This window comes from Platalea leucorodia, assembly GCF_965183815.1.
Source record: "Platalea leucorodia genome assembly, chromosome: 5".
Classification (NCBI taxonomy): domain Eukaryota; kingdom Metazoa; phylum Chordata; class Aves; order Pelecaniformes; family Threskiornithidae; genus Platalea; species Platalea leucorodia.
The window spans coordinates 70,213,422-70,234,225 of record NC_138827.1 but is presented as its reverse complement, the minus strand read 5'-3'; the positions used below and the strand labels follow the sequence as shown (position 1 = coordinate 70,234,225).

Sequence of the window (20,804 nt, the reverse complement as noted above, 5' to 3'; positions counted from 1 at the left end):
TTGTAATTTAGAGTAGCCACAAAGGTTGGGTTGAAGATTGGTTTTTATGAAGATCTTCAAAGATGACTGGGGATTTTGTTTTAAAAAATGGTGAATGTGGGGAGCTATTGGTGAAAAGGGGGAAACTTGTAAGTGATTTGAGGTGCTGCTAGAAATACAGAATTAACTGCCAGTTTTCCATGTCACTCCTAGTTGCAGTGAGGGATGAGTCTGTTAAATATTGTAAGCTCTCATTTAAATGAGTGAATTGTCCACAGGTGTCTAGAGTTCCTTCTACAAAACGATGCCAATCCATCCATCCAAGACAAAGAGGGGTACAACACTGTGCATTACGCTGCTGCGTATGGGCACCGGCAGTGTTTGGAACTGGTGAGTGCTCAGACAGTTCAGAGATCTCTTAGGTGATGATATATATATGTGTGTATATTCTAGTATTATGAACTCCCCTGATGGTTACTATTTGAGTTCTTTGGATATTCACAAATCTGTGAGAACCTGCAATATGGTGCAGTAAACTCAAATATATGCAAACAGATGTATCTTAAAAACATGTTAATCTTGATAATCCCGTCCTTGTTCAACAAGCTGGTGCTTAAGTGTTGTCGTTGAGTGGAGTTTATGTGTGCTCAAATTCTTTTTAACTGTGATCAAAATATTCCCAGTGTATGTGTATGTGCATGTGCCCATAGTAGGTGTAGTTCCCAGCGCATGGCAGTGTATGTGCCTTCTGCAGCTGGCACATTATCTGACTTGCGAACTGAGAGAGTAAATAGTTTTTGTGAGCTGCATACCTGCAATGCCTTTTTGCCTCTGGTGAAACAATAGCAGCATTGATAAAGTTGCCATAATCAAGATTAACCTTGTATGCAATGTAACGGGTTTTTTTGTTGTTGTTTTTTAATATCCTGGACCTGAATGATTAGAAATTGCGTCTCATAAGAAGCCAAAAATTTTTTGCCAAAAATTGGATTTGGGAGATATATAGTATGGATTTATAGAAGTTTGTGACTTGTAAAAATAAGTGTCATGAAGATGGGCGTTAACTGAACTACTTGACATACAGGGTGATCCAAAATTATTGTGTCACATATAAAGAGGCTTTAATTGCTTTAAAAAAAAAAAAAGCTCTAAGTAGAAGATTGTTTAGATGTTCATGCTTTAGTAAGAATACTGTGTGCTGTTTAGCGTTTTGTGTTGTTTGGTCCTTTCTTTCTTTGTTGAAGAGTCAAAGTACTTAATTATTGAAAAGGAGCTCTGCACAGCACATGCTGCTTTCTCACCACATTTACCAGCGCTGTCAGTTACTGCCACCACAGGAGAAATACTGCAGCTGGCCTACATCAGGGTCACAACAGCTAGGAAACCTTGACCTGTAATTACACCAGGGCAGCCCTGGGTCAGAATCTCAGGTGGGATGTTAAGCCTTTTTAGCTCCCACCTGCAAGCATGTATATTTAGGACACTTAAAATATCACTGCTCCTTTGTTGCTTGTGGCAGCGAGTTTGACCTTTTCTTGTTTAGAGCCTTTTCCTGCAGCTGATCTCTCATGACTCTGCCCATGGGGATGGAGGGGTCCTCTGCTGAGCCTGCCACCCATTTGGAACAAAAGCAAATGTTCTTGGTATTTGTAGCGTGTATATATAGAGTAGCCTTCTCTGTGCTGTGTACAAGCCTATGCTTGTATGGCCACAGTAATGTGTACTGCAACCTTACCCGTGTCTTATCACCGGATTCTTGCATGACTTGTGTGAGCAGAGATCTCTATAACAGCACCTTCACTGGGGAATTCTCTTTCAGCCTTCTTATTACAGTTCCCATGTGCTGTGAGGCGTGGAGCAGGCATGGAGCAAGGTTCCCTCTCTTTTCTTTTGCTTGTTGCTGTGCACGTTTTCTGGCAACGTGTCAGTTGCAGACAATGACCCGCTATCGAGCCCCAGTGTTGCTTAGGCTTGCCAGACAAAAGGAAGAGCTAAAAACGCAGTGCATATCAGACGTGTTGGGGTTTCTTTTAATCTTGGAGGGTGAAATGCAAACTGTGGGCTAGAGGCAGCTGTGCAGCAAGTGTTCTATATTTAGACAGAGAAATTCAATGTTTTTCCATGTCAGTCTTCCCATATTTGTGACTATAGCTGCTGTATAGAAACACAAGGTCAAGTATCATTTGCAGAGTTACAGTCATACGGCTGTTCTGTGTACACCGACACCGGTGAAAGAAAACTGCCATGAATTTTAGCCTTTTGCATGCAGAGGGCCACTATCGTCTACTAGGGCATCTAGCTGAAAGTTTTGAGGGACCAGGATTTTGCCATTGGTGTTCAGAGGTTGACGGGCCTCTGTGGAATACAAAAGCTAAATGTACCAGAAAGCATTTGTGTTCGATCAACAGTAGGACCAGCACTCATCATCTTTGCACCCACTGTCAGAAGAAGGTGATTCTGCTTTGTTCATGTGAGCAGTTGTCCCTTAGCTCTAGTGAGTTACCGAGCCCTGAGTTTAATCACTTTATATTTGATAATAGCAACTACCTAACTGATACAGGCACCACCTTTACACTGATTTTTTTGCATTGCTTGGATTCAGGTTGGCAAAAGGGTCAGGACCGAAGTCTTGAATAGCTGAAAGGTAATTGTGCCATGGGCATGAAATGGAAGTAATCGTTGTGCCTAGGTTTATTCACTTATTCCAACATGAGACTCCCAGGTGTTAAGACAATTGTTGATTCCTGTGCTTCATCCGATAGTGTCATCTATAGACATCACTATCCTGTAATGAAATCAAATTGTTTTTGACAGAGTTCTGGTTATCTATGGCTGTTTGAAGGCTGTGTGTAAAGCTGCAATACAAATTCATCGGACGCAGATGGAAAGGAGCCTCACTGTCTTGTGAGGCTGAGTGGTGGCTTGGTCACAGTTTGTTGTGCTCTTTGTGGTGGCCCTATGACAAGGACTTTGTCATGAACCATGATCTGTATTTCTGGTGGCTATTAACCACAGTACATTGACTGCTCTAGTTATTCATAATTGAATGAAGCATCCACTAAGGTTTAATTGCTTCTAGACATGACTTTTATCTAGAGGCCCCTTCTTTTCCACATAGCAGAAAGAACAGTAAGTCATCAAATGCCATCTTAGTCCTCAAGCCTTCTGTTTATCAGTTTTGAAAACTAAACCAATGGAGATCCAGAAAATGGCAACGCTATTTGCCTCGTTTCTCTCTTCTGAGCCACATCGTGCTCTCTTCAGTAATGGTGGAGGCAGCTGCCGATTCCAGTTAATGCTGCAGGTTGAGTTGGTGCGTGGGTTAGAGGGTAGAGTAGGTGCCCAAGGACAGCTGGTTATGTCTGAGGAGTACTTGGCTGGTTTTGTTGCTGTATCTTGGAAATACATTTTTCTTATTGTTTTACTTGTCTTCAGTGCTAATGAAAAGGAAAATAAGATTCACAGTATTTTTAGTTGCTCTTACTCAAGGAACAGTGGGAGCCCATCAGCCCTAATTCCAATGTAAATATGTCTGTAGATAGGCAGGGAGATTTTTTTATTTTGGTTTCACACATGCAATAACAGAGATAAACTGATGTCTTTCTTAAAACTGCTAACTTCGAACCACTAATTTGTATCACAGGAACTCTGACATATGGAATACTCCTTCTAAAATATTTCCAATCCCTTCCATCCTGAAGAAGAGATTTTCAGGCAGGATTATTGAAATAACAACATTATTTGCCGGTGCCAAATTAACTCTTATTTTACTCTTTTATCCCTTGGGTAAATATTTTTGGTTTATTATTGAGAGCTAATAGATGAAAATATCTAGGATTTATCTTCCCTAGAACAAGACAGTTCTTTATGGGCATAAAACTGTTAGATGAAAATGTACATATAAATTATGAAGCTTTAATTCTGATCAAAACTCAGGCCAGGTGGGTGCAACAGTGAGCTTGAGTTTATGAGTAATGGTTACTAGTGTTTCTCTCCATGCACAATACCAAACTTTGGCAAAATGTTAGGGAATTATTTCAGTGTTCTAGAATATGTCAAGTTTATAAAAGACCTTGTAAGATCAATTTTTTCTTCCCCTCTCTCCCCTGGTTTTTATAACAGCTTATTTCTAAACAAATGGTCACTTAAAAAAAAAGTCTGAAGAAGAAGATGCCGTATCCAATGGAGATTCCTTCGCTGAGAGATCTGATCTGTGCTTTAAGCACCGTAGCTTCTCAGCATTACAAAGTATTTACATGTTTGAGTACAGTTTAGAAAAGGCTGGTTTATCTATGAAAATTTATTTTAATTTTTTGACCTTTGTGTTTACTGTGAGCCCAATGCCTTGGCCGGAATTTAGCTAAATTTCTTTGTGGGGAGAGGAGACCTATTAGGAGAAATAAGGATTAAGAGTGAAAAGGTCATTGCCTTTGACCCAAACAAATAAAATTTGTGTTTGTGTGCTCAACCACAGAGCGCAATGAGAGAAGCTTTTTTCCTGGGAGGACCTTTAGGTTGTCTGGGATATTAGTGGGGTAGTTACCCTGCAATGAATGACGTGATGTTGCTAAAAAGAGAAGAGTGGAAGCAGATTCTTTAATTCTTTCTCCATCTGTAAGGAGCCATTCATAAAGGCTGAATGGTGGGCATGTGTGCTCGCAAGCAACTGAAACTCCCATCTGCTTTCCTACTTCTAAAAATAACCTCACGTTTGTTTAGATTGGGACTGACTTCTTTGGTGTTCGGTAGTCAAGGGATATTGGTCACAATCGCTAGCTGGTACTTCAGAGCTGATCACATCACCAAACTGATTTGAAAAAAAGAAAAATATGGTGGGTTTTTTCGTTGAAATGATCTCTTATCACAAAATCTTTAATGGTGTGAAAAGAGCGAAATTTAAATTGTAATTTCACATTAAAATTTTATCTGGAGAGCCAGTCAAGCACTTTGTGCTGGTAAAAATAGGTTTCTGTGCAGTGTTAGGGCAAACAGAATTAAATGCCTGTCTCCTGTAGTGAAATCTCTTCTCTGACTGTAAGAATTGATGGTTATTTTTTCTTTTAATCTGCTCTTCTTTTTATTCCATCAGCAAATGAAATTTCACTCTTTGGGTCATAGAACTTGAATTGGCACAGGGGCTAATTCATTTGAGGATGAGAGGAGAGCATGGTTTAACCATGTCCAAAAGAAAAGGCAAATCTCTGCCTGCCTGCCTGAAGCAAGGTGACCCGCACAGCTGTGTGTGTCAGGGAGAAGGGGCAGCGGCAGATTTCCCGCTAGCAGAAGGCCATCTTGGCTGTGCTGGGAAAGAAAAGGCTGCATTTGAAGAGAAAGAAATCATCCTTTATTAGACCTGCTGTTACCACTGGAAAATAGTTAAACTGTGCCTTCCAATACTTGGTTCCTTAACCCATGGAGAAATTGAAATCACAGACCCTATAAATCTTTGGTGTGGATGCTAGTAATTATATATGTCTCTTATCAACAAGAATTTGTTCATTCATCCATCTGAGAGCAGGACACTGATAATTAGTGACAAATGAGTCACAAGCGTGGTTGGGATAGGTGTTAAAAAGCCTTTTGCCACATGGCGATCTGGCTCAGATGCTTGTCGAGCGGCAGCCCCTGGGCCACCTCCTGGCCTGAATCTCTTCATTCAGGGGATATGTTCTGGGTTTTCTCCTTCATCAATTCCTGTCCATCTCTGTGGCCAACACTGTCTTTCTTGAAGGGAGCATTTTGTCAGAAACCAGTGGTGATAGCGTTTCGTGTGGTGAATGACTTCATACCTATGTCTATGAGAGCTTTTCCCACATGGAAGTTCCTTTATTAGTGGAGGAAGTTCAAAGTCATTAACATGACTGGCTGTAGAAAGGAAAAGAACTTAGGAACTTCATGCTTGAAAATGACTTCAATAAACCTAATTTGTCTGTCAGTCCTAGAATCACCCAAATAATGGTAGATTGATTCAATGACTTAAGTTGTGATGTCAGCATTAGTGCAATACGTACCCACTGGTTAAACGATCAATAGGAGCCTATATATGCTAGATATGCCAGTATATTTTGGCTTAGATTTTATGTTTTGGAAATGAGATAATTTTGATCCTGAAAATGTTTTCTAGAAAGCTAATGCTGCTTGTGAACACCATGAGTGCAGGAATTTACCATTTTCTTTGGCACCCTGCTGGCACTTTGGCTTGTAGGATAGGAGTATTGCCTAGCATCTCTGAGGTTTATTTTCTGTGTTTCTGACAGATTTTGTCTTTTTTTAGTTTATATTTTTATTTTCCTGGAGTGGAGAAGCAAGGCACTTACATCTGCTGTCTTCTGACAGAGAATAACAAGGCCATTGCAGAACTGCAGGAGACATTTTTCCTTCAGTTTGGAAAGAGGTCATGAACTTCTGTCGTTGCCTTAAATACCTGTCTGTGAGTGTGTATCTGTGTGTGCGGTGTTTAAATGTAAATGTGTGAAGAATACCTACTCCCTCAAATCTACTGAATCCAATTAAAAGGGCATTTGATCATGGCATATGGCATTGCATTAGACCGTATAGCTCAGAAAGAGCTGTGGGCGCTGGGATGTCGGGGGTGTAATCAGCCTTATTTATATAAGGCGAGATGTTTGTCTACATGAGCAGACTTTCAAAAAGAAACTCTCACTGGTTTACTGGTATTTGCAGGCTTACAAAGCGATCTAATTTCATTAGGCAAAGTCTCCCACTGTGTGTGTATTTTGTATCTGTATACCTGTAGTTCACCAGTTGAGTAGATTGAGCTTAAACATTCTCATTGAACATAATTTTCCTCTTTCCCCTCCTCCGTTATGAAGTAATGCAACTGGTATCTAGTCACAGTGGCTGTCTGATAGTAGGCAGTAGTCCCATTGCTTCAGGAGTATTTCATCCATAGGTGGACAGTGTAGAGATGGGTGCACACAGGACCAGGTCTTGCTTTATGATTCTGTTCATGCAGCGCTTGCAATGCAGTTTATTCTACAGGAAAAACAAAACAAAAAAACCAAGAAACACTTACAGATTACCACTATACTTGATTATTTATGTCTTTAATTATTCTAATTGACATTTTTAATTAGATCGGAAGCAAAACTCCATTGGATATAGTGAGTAAATGAAAAATGATTGCATGTTGTGTATTTTCATTTTTATTTAAACTTATAGTATTTTGCAAATCCTTGTATTCACTCTGATAAAGCCTGAAGAAGAAGAAGAATCACAACCCTTAACTAGCATGCCATGTACTTCAAGCCACTGCATGTGTGCTGCTTTCGTTTCCGTTGGATTTCCTTCTTGCTGTTGCTTACAGGCTCAAGCTTTGCTAGAAAGTCTGTTGCTTTTCCTCAGTCAGCCTTAGGAGCTGTGAGTCAAGTGCACGTACCTGACTGGCATGACACTTTTCTGGATGTTAAAATAACTTTGCATTTGGTAATGTGAAATGGAACCGACACTTGTCTGTTTTCTGGAAGTTTGTGACCGATTTCAAAGTGGTTCTGAGAAGAAATGTGAATTTCATGTCTTCAAGTGAGTCTGAATGTAAAAAGCACTGTGTCTATTTCACAGTAGAGGCACAAATGAGAGTTAGCAAAAATACCATTGAAATGCACGTTTTAAAAACTGTCACCATATTTCGCCAGCGCTCAAATTTTCTAGCTAAAGAGGAAATTTTTGAAGGATAATAATTTCTCTAAATAAAAGCCTTCCTATCCCTTTTACACAAGTGTATGTCACTGGGTAAGAGGGTCCTTAAACCAAAGTATGAGGCTTTACAGAACCTGTGAGGTAGAATTTCTGGCCAGAAAGAAACATGATCTATGTGATTCAAGTGTGAAAGTTCCAGGTTCAGATCTCTGCCCTGCCTGACAAAGAAATTGGACTTCTACGTCCTGTGAAGTGACCAACATGTTATGCTGGCTGGTCCTGGGTAGGATCTCTTGCTCTCGTTTGGAGCTGTCCTGCTTTGTATAAATACTCATTGGGTGAGAATCTCCTGTATAACCCACTGAGTATGGCACTCATATGGCTTAATATGAAATGATTTTGCATGAAGTGGAAGAGCTCGAAGAGAAGATTAGTGCCCCACGTGAGAACAGCCAGTGGCCCGGAGGTCTGCTTGAATTTTGAGATTTAGATATGTTTAAAGACTTGAACATTGTTCTCTTATATGCCAGGTAAGTGTCCTGTTTGCATGGTGGTGACTGTTCTGGTAGGGTGTTGGATATTTAAACTTTGTACCGGAAGAGTTGCATGGAACTACTAATAAATTTCTTCAGACTCAGTCTACCTAAGCTCTTGTGAAATGACTTCTTGCTTATGTTATTTTAACTTCACCCATAATCTATGCACGTGAGTGAAATTGATGTAAACTGATTAATCTCATTTTTAAAGCCTGATTTTAGGAAAACATATCTGACAGTGGGTTAAGGATCTGTATGGGTTTTAACCTGATCAAATTAAAATAATTTGGTCATTGGTATTTACAAATATGGAGAGAGCTTATAGGATTGCTTGTCCCCCCTGAGGATATATTTATACCACTTCACCTTTGAATTATTCAATCAAGAATAATTCTGAAATTTAAAAATGTGCTTCCCTCATATAAAGTAGTACAGAGGTTAATTCTATTACTCTTTTCTATCTCATCTGAAACAACTGATGAGAGTCTTCAATCTTGTGCTTGCTGCTTGCTGGAAAAGCCTTTATTTAAAAGAAGCTGCTGCTGGTATGTTTTCTCCCAGTAGAGACAATTATCTATTGCAGTTTGTCAGGAAAAATGAGATTCAAAGTGACATCCTAGCTGATATATTTTTATTCAGTTCTGAAAGTGACATTAAAAATTGTTACTAATTGCCACTTCTGAATGACCTTGTAAGCGATAAGCGACATTGCTATGTCATTATTGCGGAAGAGTAATGTTCAACTATTTCTTTTGTCTTAATTGCCTTTTGATCAGCTCTTCGCGCGTGTGAAGATTTCTGAACGCTGTTTGCTTAGTAACCTTTCAGAGTAAAGGCCATTTATAGATTCTACACATGTAATCTAATGTTTTGCCATTTTAGTTACTACTAATAGCACCAAACTGAAGAAGTTCATTAACAGTGCTGGAAGTATGCGTATTGGAATGTAGAAGTTGCCTTACTCACTAAAATAGTAAAACTCTGAAAGAAAAGTCACTTTAACTTCAGTGGTAGTTAGATCAAACCTTTGACATAACTACCGGTAGTGCACTTAAATGTCTGTGCCTAGAGGTGTGGGTGCGTGACGGCTTGTACAGAATCATGCGTTCTGTTCTCTTTTAGGATGTGAGATAGCACCCGTCATTACAGTGTCTATGGCTTGAAGTTGCTTCTGACATCTTCCTTTTAAAAGTGTAGATTAAACCTTTTATGTATGATGAAAGTATTATCTCCTTTTCTGCCTAATGGTAATTTTAAATTACCGAGATGCTCCATGAAGCTTTTTTTTAACCAGAGCTGAATTTTAGAATATATTACAGTCTATAAGGGCAATCATAAGAACTACCCTGACTGATTAACTGGCACATCTTAGTCAAAAAAAGAAAAAATGGAGGGGGGAAAACCCCCCATACCATATCCTCCCATATAATCCTTTATTATAGCCACAGAATAAAATCAAGCAGTAAAGCCTCTTATGTCTGTAAATACCCTTACCATACAAATAAAATAAAATTGTGAGAACTGTAAATGTTATTAATCTTCATACAGAGCTGGGGGAGAGAAGACAGGTTATAATAGCAGCCTTGTAGTGCTATTAGTTCGTAACAATAGAACTGAATAATTGACATGTTTTATCTTACTTTGTCTGCATCTCACTCCCAAAGCTTTAAAGTTCCTATTTCTGAGTGTGAAGAAGACTTTACAAAATAATTACATACAGTGTTAAATAGTGATGTTATGGGAAGTGAAGGGGTCGTGCTGGGAATTTCCAAGAGGCAGAAACAGAAGTAAGGGTATCCTTACCTTTTAAAACGTTATGACCTAACCAGAGAGAACTGTGCCCACCAATTTCATTTGCAGCCTCTGTGCGCATTTCTGACATCTGCTTAAAATCTGCATACAATTAATATATAGAAATGCAATCAGCTAAAAGACGTAATTTCAGTGGCACAAGAAATTAGACGTTAGATATGCTGGGACATTCTCCAGTCAGCCACCAGTAACCATAAACTGTTAGTAATTCATCCTTATTTGTCTGTCTTCAGTGAAATGCATTGGCCAGCTTCTAGCAAGTGGGTATGTATTGCAGTACAGCAGAGATGCTTGGATTGCTCTGCGGGGTCTGTGGATTTAAGCTTCCATGGCTGTCAGGGCAAATGGTTTTGAGTGATAAATTCACCTTTTTTAAAAAGATGCAACTGTGGGTAGCTTCTTACAAATATACTCTAAGATGGAAGCATTATGGAGCTAGAGCCCCCCAAGGACTCACTGTTTTGTGTGTTCTTATAACAAGTATATGTAATTTACTATAAATGCATTCTTGGAACCATAGAAACACTAGTGAAACTGGAGAATTTGCTTGGTAACTTGGACCTGGTACTTCTTGTCTCTTTGAGCATGATGTTTATCTTTCAGATGACTTAGTTTTAATTGTTATAAAGCGGTGCTTGACAAGGCATACTAAAAAATTATTAGTGCCATGTCTTTAATCTTCCTCTTCTTGCTCTCCCTTATAATTTCTCTTCTTGCACTGTCTGGCTATGCATCTGAGAGCTACCAGGTTTATCATCAAATTCTTGTTTACGCTTGACTTTATGATGGAGACATTCAGCCTTATGAGTAATAAGCTCATTAAGCCTAGTCTGCATCAGCCTAAGCTGCTTTAACTCTTAAGCCATAGAGATGCCTTTTGTGAGGGGCTCTCCAATCCCACAATTTATTCCATTAAAGCTTTAATTTTGTCAATTTTCTGTGTGTTTTTTTCATCTACTTGAAAGGCAATTATCTACCTTGTTCCACAAGACTTTTGGAGCCTTCTGGCAGGTTAAGGGAAGTATTTCTATGTTAAGATTTTGATCCTGGAATTTCAATAGATGATGATAAATGTAATTAAAAGTGATTAAATTAGTCTGCTGTGCTGGCCTTAGAGACTCAGAATATAGGCCAGTATTAGGCAGGCAGAGGAACAGGCTTAGTGCTTGGGTTTGTTTGGTGGGATTTTTTTTTTAGTTTGTTCGCTTGCTAGAGAAAATCAGAAAGGTATTCATGTATTGAGAGCTGGCTACTGCTTCGTCCTGTTTATAGCTGTCTTATATAAGAGAAGAACAATATTTTAAACCGGAGGTGGCTCCACATGGTAAGACCAAATGTGTTTCCTAACCCTGCCCCAAACCTACTGAAAAACTGGTGTGGGACTTGATTTTTTTTTTTTTTTTTTTTTTTTTTTTCTCCTTAGCTGCAGGGATGTGTTAAAAACTGTATTACCTGTTAATACACACACCCACTTGCTTATGAGTCCTGTTTGCATCAACACACATTTCTTTCCCAGTCCTGACATTTTACTAGGCACAAAATATACAAATAAACAAAATTACTGCTTAATTTTCTAGCTTTTCCATAGGATTCAGACTAGTGTCCTTGTAATAAGAGATTTGTGACACCTTATGAATTATTAATACTAGGTTGTATCCCAGTTTGATTTTTGAAGAAATTTGTCCTTGATATAAATCTATTAAAGACTAATTTGTTACACCAAAAGTGCAGGCGTACATCAGAGTTTAGGATATGCCATGATCTTGCAGTGGAGGCAGGTAAATTCCGTGCCTACCATAGGCTTTCACTGGCCTCTTTGTAGAGTCTTCCATGTTGTCATACGCTGGAATTGCCCAGAGTGTCACAAAAACTTCCTTTCCTCTTTTTTTCTTGCAGTCTTTTAGTTAATTCCTTACTCTAACAAAAAAACCCTCAAAAAACCTGTGTGAAAAATTGACTTGTAACCTTAGAAACATTACAAGTCAGTTGTAGTTACCTGCCATGCTTTTCTTTCCTTTTTACAATCTCCTGTTACTAATTTTCTGTAAAATGCTAATTTCTAGTCACAAAGGTATTTGGAGACTAATTCTTTGAGTTGTTACTAGGTAAAAGGCCATGCACATGAGCAGTGCTACTCAACAAATCTTGAATTCTCAACGTTGTTGTCAATACAGTGTATGATTTTCTTTGCAGCCTCAATTGGATAATTTGTCAGGGTTCATGTGCTATTGTGGAGTGGTGCTAATCCATAGTTCCTCCTTCTAGATGGACAGAAATGCCCTGTTTGTTAAGCCTTAAAATGCTTTGGGATCTCTTGAAATGAAGAGGGTCATATGAAAGTGTGGTGCATGTTATTAGATGTTTATGAGAGTTCAAGGATGTGTTGCATTTCAGAAGACTGTCATTATAGGAGCAGGTTCTACTTTGATAAATTATAAAAATGTCTGTGAATGACTCACAGCTCAGTTATAATTATTCCCAGTGCTAATTATGTGTCAGAATTATCTGAAACACTGTATCAGACATGGCTTGCATATGCGTTACGTCTGTAATCATGAACTGTGCTTTTTCCAATGTAAACTTACTGAGGGCTCTACTCCACAACTCCTTCCTTTTGAGGGCTCCTTTCTCACCCAAGCAGGCCCTATGATTTCAGGGAAACTAATTAATCAGCATAAGGATGTTCATGACAAGCTTTTAAACTAGTTTTATAATTTTACCCTGTGGGGAAAAACTTGAAAACTCTTTACAGAAAAGGATGTGAAGTATTTATTTCTCACAGTCCTTCAATATTCACTGCAGACATCTGAGGACAAAATATATCTTTGTCTGCTGATTTATGATGTTTTAAGACTGTCTTTTTTTTTTTTTTTTTTTTTTTCCTCCCCAGCTTCTGGAGAAAACCAACAATATGTTTGAGGAATCTGATTCTGCAGCTACGAAAAGTCCTTTGCATTTAGCTGTAAGTATGAGACACGTATAAAGTGTTTGATCATTAGCTACTAGAATAATTCCTTAATCTCTGTCTTTGAAGCAGGTTTAATCATAGACTTGTTTTGAAAAAGCTGGGAAGGGATGTAGGCCTAGATGTAACAAAACCAGGTTCTGGGCTGAAATTGTTAATTAATTTTTTCACAGTTGGAGCTCTTTATTCTTATTGACTCTAACACTTGGGTAAGAAGAAGACACAGACACTGAAGTGAAATTAAATGGAAAGCTGCAACTTTTATTTATAATTAGTTTATAAATTTGGGGCCGGAGCTTGAGCCTGTGGCTTTGATCATGGAATGGGATACACTGATGTTCTCCTAGAGATGTGCAGAGTGCAAAAAACTGTCTGGTGCACAGCAAGGTGTGGGAAAGCATGCTTAAACCCTGGCAGTGCCCTGGGAGCGTGCCACGGAAACTGTGCTATCAAAAGGGAATCCAGCACATTGTGGCCTTAGAGATCACAATAGCTCCCCTTTCCCAAGAGCTCAAGATTCATGATCCCTCTTCCCAGTTTTCTTGTGCAGAATCACAGAATAGTTGGGGTTGACATGGACACCTGGAGATCAGCTAGTCCCACCTCCATGCTAAAGGCAGAGTCAGTAGAGCAAGTTCTCTCAGGGCTGTGCCCCATCACATTTTGAATATCTCCAAGCATGGAGAGTTCACAGCCTCCATGCAATCTATTTCAGTGTCTGACCACCATCACAGTAAAAATGGATTTCTTTGCAGTAAATGGAATTTCCTGTGTTTAAATTTGGGCCAATTGCCTTTTGTCTTGTCACTGGGCTCCCCTGAGAAAAGTCTGGCTCTGCCTTCTTTCCTCCCTCATCAGGTGTTTATGCACATTGGTAAGACCCACCTTGAGCATTTTCTTTTTGAGGCTGAACAGTCCCAGCTCTCTCAGCCTCTCCTCCTCATACATCTTTCACAGACTGGCTCTTCACTGAATATCCAACGTCACCATGAAGCTGCCCTCCTCTTGAAAGGGAAGCAACTTGCTTACTCAAAAATAGGGGCAAGTTTTAGTTCTATAGCGATCATATCTCTCCCAGTCAGCCAGAACAGCTCTGACCTGATGTTTGACTTATCTATGCATAATCTGAGGGAACAAGAGCCAAAACAGTTGGGTTAAAAGGCTGAGTTTGTCACTGAACTCTTCTCCCCATCTTTTTTTCCTGCAATTTGAAGACTGCAGGAGGGAGAGTGTCACTCCCAAGCCCAAAGAGGAGTTGCAGCCTGCACTATCACCAACACGAATTCCTGTGCTGGGAAGGGACTTGCCCTGCAGCTGGCCAGACATCAAACTCATTTCCTCTCTGGTCCCTCCTGGGCAGAGTCCTTGCAAGGACACTGCCAGTGGCTCTCCCTCTTGTATCTGTTGCTGGTTAACAGCAGTTCATTCACCTGAGGCACCCCAAACCCACAGTTTAAAAATAAAAAAGCTTACATAAACCCACTATTTCACAGTTCAGTTGCAGCTGTCCAGGAGTGTCTCTGGTATTTGTTTCAAACCCTCCCATGTTTTAGGGTACCTGTGGTCATCCTTCCCCAGGCCCAGCAGTGTCCATGTGCATGTCTCCACACATAGATCCAGAAAGCCAGCAACCTGCCCCAAAACATGAAGTCCTGTCAAATGGCTGATGTGGCGCGGTGACCAAAGCCTCTGCTTAGAGACGTTTGACCCTACAATGGAAATTGGTTTTAGAAAGAAGGGGTGTACTGGCAGCCAACAAAATACTGACCTGCCATTCTCTGAGGCTATGGTGCGTGATTATGGTGATGGTTGCGTAAATGGCTGCACAAGGCAAACCAACAAGAAGAAAAAGTCAACTTTATTATCCTTTCAAGGAGAGGATGGGCTATACAGTCTGCATGGTGCCTTCAAGATAGATACCTCATATTGTGTCAAAGATCAGGTTGTTGCTAGTTGTTTTCTAAATAAAATTGTCATGAAGAAGAAAAGCTGACAACTGCATTGGAGTATTTTCTGAGATATGGGTTCCCTGTGCCCTAATCTCCTTTTGCTTTTCTTTTTCTGCTTTTGCCTTTGCTTTCCTTAAGTAGTTGTCTTGGTCTAACAGGGAAACAACTGTTTGTTTCCTGCACTGTCCTGTTCTTTTGAACTTTTAACAACGGTCAATAGGAGCAAGATGCTGCCACCACTACTTAGCCTTGAAATTCAGTGGCTCTTTGGTTCCTTCATGTTTGCATTTCTCTTCTGTTTTCATTAATTCCTTCAACTCGGATAATACTAATTATACATTCATGTATAAATAAAAGGATGTTCTCTGTGAGTCTGACAGCAAGGAGAGCAGTCCCTATAAAGCTGAGTGAAATGTTTCCAGTTTCTGGGGCTATCCACTGGGTTTTTGTAATGTCACCTGTGTATGTGCTGTTGGCCCAAATGTGGCTGTAGGTCTGGAAGTGCATCTACTTGTCCACTGTAGTTGTTCTACCAAATGATCCTACTGGAAGGAATAGTCCATGAAGCATCAGCTGTAAACAGCAGGTCAAGTTTGTGTTTGTATTTGCACAAAAATCTGGTTTGATAATTGCTTTTGTTTAGTTGGAGACTAGCAGATGTGTTGAATTTAGCACCCAGTTAGGTGATAATCCATGCAACCTCTGACCAGCATCATTAGCGAATCTAGTTGTTGAAGCAAACATTTCCCTGAAAGATACTGTAGAATGTGAAAAATAAATTGTTGATTAGCCTGTGCTGAATTGGCAAATCATTGCCTGAAATTCCTTACCTTGGGTTGTATTAGAAGGTCAGAGCAAATCAACAATCATAATTTCTGTCCCTAAACACTAGGAATTTTTTAGTTTCTTGGCTATAGTATAATTTGGGAAAATCCTTTCAAGCTGAAAAGAGAGTCATAAGGAATCAAGAAAACTGTGTCATTTCTACTGTGTTTAGGAGACTGTGACAATGATGGATTTTATTCACATTTTATGTGAAAGTCTTTGAAAGACAAGAATTGTGTTCTTTACATGACTCATTTCGTATTTCTAGGCCTATAATGGTCATCATCAAGCCCTGGAGGTACTTCTCCAATCTCTGGTAGATCTGGATATTAAGGACGAGAAGGGACGTACCGCTTTGGACCTGGCTGCGTTTAAAGGACATGCAGAGTGCGTGGAAGCTCTCATTAGCCAGGGTGCTTCTGTCACTGTAAAAGACAACGTCACCAAAAGGACCCCCCTACATGCCTCAGGTGAGTGTGATCTTATGTTATGCTTGTGGTATAAATGCTAAAACACAGAAGCGGTTACCTTTACCGACCTACTATCCCTATGCACATTTCTTCTAAACGGGAGGAGATTTTGACTTGTACTGAGGACTGCTGCTTGTTTGCTGAGGTTCTGCAGTTAACTCTTATCTTTCATTTCCTTGGTCTTTTTTCCTCTGTCCCAGTGGTGCAGTCCTCCCTCACACAGAATCCCATATTTTTCCACACCGCTACTGCTCTGCCCTTACCTGCTTGCCTCTATTTTACTTTACCTCTCTATTACCACCTACTTTTTAAGATGTGTGATGTTTCTCCTACAACACCTTCTCTTAATGGTTCCTCAGCCAAAAATTCAGGGGAAGAGAGAACACTTGCCTCACAGCTTCTCCTAGGGAAGACGGGTTGGAAATACAGGTAGGTTCTCATTGGTGATGGAGTTATCCCGGTGTTCAAAACTTTCAACCTTTTGCAGGGGCAACACTACAAAAATTCACGCCTTTTCAGACATTATCCTCCTCCTGAGCTAGCTTGTGAACTTGCTATGGCTGGGAGTCTGCTCCATTCCTCATGTGTTGAGTGTTAATTATGCAACGTGCATAATTAACTGGAAAATGTAGAATTTGCCATTTATTTAAAGGTTATTATTTAATATGTACCTGTCAGATAAATATGCGGGGGTGCCAACGGGAATGTTGCTCCTCTGGCTGTTCATCGAGGGGCTCAGTACAGCATAGCAGTGACCTCTAGTGGGAAGTAAAATTAATACTTCATTGGATAGCAGTTCTTTTCAGGGCCAGACTTAATTGTCTTTCCATTTATCTTTTAATTTTGCTTAGATGAAACTGAATATACATCCTCTAATACCAGTTTGTTCTCTGTGTGTGATCATGTAAGTGCAACCTGGAAGCATAAGGTCAAATAGGCTAGTATCAATTTTGTGTGCAGTACTGAAGAAAATGTCCACAATAGATCTTCACAGCATACTAAAAAATGCTTTCTGCCGCCTAAAATTTTGCATCAGAACTGAGTACATTACTCCCCACAACAAACTAATGATATAGAGATGTGCTACCAGAGCTTACATATCAGAAGTCTGAGACCAGAATTCAGTGAGAGGGGGTTTTAGTTGTTTTTGATAAAAACACAAAATAGTAAATCCGGCTGATCCTCACCATGTTGAAACTGTTGGTTTAATTAATTTAAATCAAGATCAGTGCCACCACAAAACTGGAGCTGCGTTGGTCAAGAGGTTTCTTATAGCCACTTCAAACATAGCTTGGGGTCTGATGATGAACAAGGTGTGACTTTGTCTGGTACATCATCACTATAGCAATGATTTTGCATTTATTTAAAAATCTGGTTATAGTGACATAGGTTTCTTGTTGTCTCAGCTGAATTGTAGGGGTTCTGCAGTACTGAGAAAAGTAAATGGTAACAAAGCCATATTTTTGTTAGCAGCTTTGGCTTAAAATATAGATTTGTTGAATAGATTTGTTGAAGAGAATTGAGTAGATTTGTTGAACAAAAGGTGTTATTTTAATATGCACATTTCTTACCTTCATACAAATTCTGATTTTGTTTTTTTTTTCCCCCTTATTTTAATTTCTTTTTTAATTGCCCCCATCACTGTAGTATGAGTGCCTTCCATGTAAAACCAGTAGGAAGATTCATTGTAGACTTTTCTGGCCTGTAATATTTTTTTGCTTTAAAAAAAAAATCAAATTTTAAATTTTAAAATATTTTAAAAAATATTCCAGGGATACAAGCAAAATGTTCTTTAAATCTGCAGTGAAACAAAATAAGTTAGGTGTGTATTTATAAAAGGAGGGGGTTGGGGTGAAGGCAAGAAGCAAGAAAGCCCTACCCACAGGAATGAGACACTAAAGAAAACATGTACCATAAGAAGGAAAAATACTGCACAGACATGTTGAATATCTGAACTCTTAGTAAAGGCAATTTATCACTGTCACGAATTTGGAGGCTTTAAAATGGGAGATAAGTACACTTTGGGTAAATACCCATTAAGACAACGTTTAGATCAAGAGCTATGCAGAGTTGTGTGAAAATTAGCTCTGGAATAAAGCTTTTATCTCCAACTATTACGAAAAGCCACTTGCAATCTGATGATTTTTATTATGCTGTTTCATAACAGTACATTTTGTTTAGGAGTGTTTTAGCAAAGAACGATGCCACCTCTCGGAAACTCTGCGTGGTGCCACTGCAGTATCCAGCGTTTTTTATTTGCAATGCAAGAGTAAGAGGTAAATTGGCGTATTTTGAGAGATCAGACAGAATTCTTGCTGAATTAATCCCTTGAGTGACAGTGCGCATTTGCACACACGAAAGTGAATACCTGCGTGTATTGCCTGCGCACTAGAAAGAAACACGAAGGCATGTCTGCCCGTCCCCTTAAACGTGTTTGCCTTCATTCCTTCTAATTACACAAGCACAACTGCAGAACGCAACACTTAAGGAGACCTGAAGTGGTGGATTGGATTACAGGATTCTGCAGAGCTCCATTCAGTAAAGGGATTTGTAACTTTAGGAGAGAAATCACCTAATGAAGTATTTCTTTTTTCTGTCTGTCCCCCTCAGGGAACAGACTTCCTCTGACCTCATAACATGGAGAATTTCCTTCGCCTAAATTATATGTTCCCTGTGTAATTTTATTACCACCAGTCTTTCCTCTGGCTAGCTTGGGGAATCCATTGCAAATGTTCCCCTAGCGTTAGTGTTGTAGCTCTGTTGGCAAAACTAATGTTCCCTGCAGGGTCTGTAATGCTTAGCAATCGCTGGGTCAGCTCCTAAGAGTTTCTGGGAGTATCTGTTCTAAAACTCATTTACCAAAATCCTTTTCAGACATTGGTGTGAACAAGTTATGATTTCTCTTCCTCCTGCTGGGAGAAAGAACAGATTTTCCACCCCCCCCCAAGCCAGTGACTCATCAGCCCCATAGAACTGTTTACATGTTATGTATATGGCATTACTTACTGGTAAATAACTAAAAATATCTTTTATTTTTCTGGGTAGAGCAACTAAGATTATTTTTGGATGAGTGATTTAAATGTGATGATGTCCGCCCATTTCTCTGCCAGAACGATGTGACATAGGTGGTGTCCAAGGGTTTTGCCTCAGCCCACAGGGTGTAGGCAGTGTGAATGCATGACTTGCTGTAATAGGAACAAAATCTCTATCTACTGAGTACAGGAATTATTGTTTTTCAAAGAAGAAAATACTGTTTCTTCATCCCATGAGTTGTATAAAGCTGAAGCCTTTAAGCCAGCTGACACACAGATGGGTTTCCAGTGTCAGGCTGTGCAAAGTGTAGTAACTCTGAGCTGTTTTCCAACAGCAATGGGTTACATTTTAAAAAGGAAACCCCCTTTTTGAGAAGTAGCTGTGGCTTCCAATAACTAGAAAAGCTGGAAAAACCCCAAAGGAATTTAGTCTCTGGTGTTATGTGCTGTTACAAATATGACATCTGTATCATTGGTCATTCTTTGCGGATGCTTCGTTTTTCATAGCAGCGCTGAAGAACTTGCTTGTACAGTGCACACAAAATTAGCAAGCCTTGCCGATGTACTTCGTACTGCGTTCCAGATCTGAGCGCAGAAAGCCTTGTCTGCCCGCTCACTCTGAGGGATTTTGAAATGCTGTCTGGTTTAATAGATACCGCAGCAGTAAAAATCACGATTTCTGTTTTACTCATTTGGGATTTTTGTATGTAAGAGAACTAATCCTCATCTTACTGAGGTCAGGGAAAAAAGAGCTCAGCATTTCATCGGCACAAGTTAAATGAAAATTGTGGGAATATTAATTTCTTATATTGTGGAATATTTTCCTTGTTTATAAAGAAATTTCTTATCCGTAAGCATTCCAATGGAAAAGTATCTGAAATTAAACATATTTTAATTAAACATCCTTTTTTTTCTTCATAGTCATTAATGGCCATACACCTTGTTTACGGTTGTTGCTAGAAGTTGCAGACAACCCTGACGTGACAGACGCCAAAGGACAGTAAGTTTTCTTTGTGATGATTTTCTTTCAGCTCTGTGATTCAAATAGCATCTCAGATTTCTTACTAAAAAAGCATTTATTTGAAATACTGTATTTCCTGCGCTTCTCCTTGTAGAATTTGGCAGGGATTACAAAGCACACATTCAGTTGATCTAAGCCATGTGGAAGGGATTATTCATTAATCTTAGCCTTTGCTTCATACTCTAAACAATTCTTCATAGATGCTGAGGGCCAGATTCAATAAAAACTAACAAGCTGCTGAGATGTTTCTATAGAGAGTCTTTTTCTTTCTAAAACATTGCTATTTCTGGGTTTAGTTGGTATATTAGGCTGGTGCAGTGAGACAGAATGTTTATTTGAGGTGACACACGAATCTGAGGTGTTCCTACAAAAATTGTACTTCTTGTTAAATGACAGTTACAGAGGGAGAATAAAGTATATTTTAAAAGTGAAAATGGGAATGGTTTAAAAAAACTCATTTGGGGTGCCTGGAACATATCTGTCTATACGTATAACTTTAAATGGTATTAGTCTTATCTAAAAATGGAAGGAGAACAGATCCCTTCCAGAAAAAAAA

General features: G+C 39.4%; 1 protein-coding gene across 4 annotated transcripts in view; it reads left to right on the top strand.

Moving 5' to 3' along the window:
• The window catches only part of ANKRD44 (ankyrin repeat domain 44), a 146,354-nt gene that overhangs the window by 109,220 nt on the left and 16,330 nt on the right, over positions 1–20,804 (top strand). For all 4 annotated transcript variants that reach the window (XM_082314589.1, XM_082314587.1, XM_082314588.1 and 1 more), the window contains exons 16-19: positions 258–369; positions 12,877–12,948; positions 15,994–16,195; positions 20,149–20,227. In XM_082314589.1, coding sequence (XP_082170715.1) covers positions 258–369; positions 12,877–12,948; positions 15,994–16,195; positions 20,149–20,227 — 465 coding nt within the window. The remainder of the gene's footprint in view (positions 1–257; positions 370–12,876; positions 12,949–15,993; positions 16,196–20,148; positions 20,228–20,804) is intronic.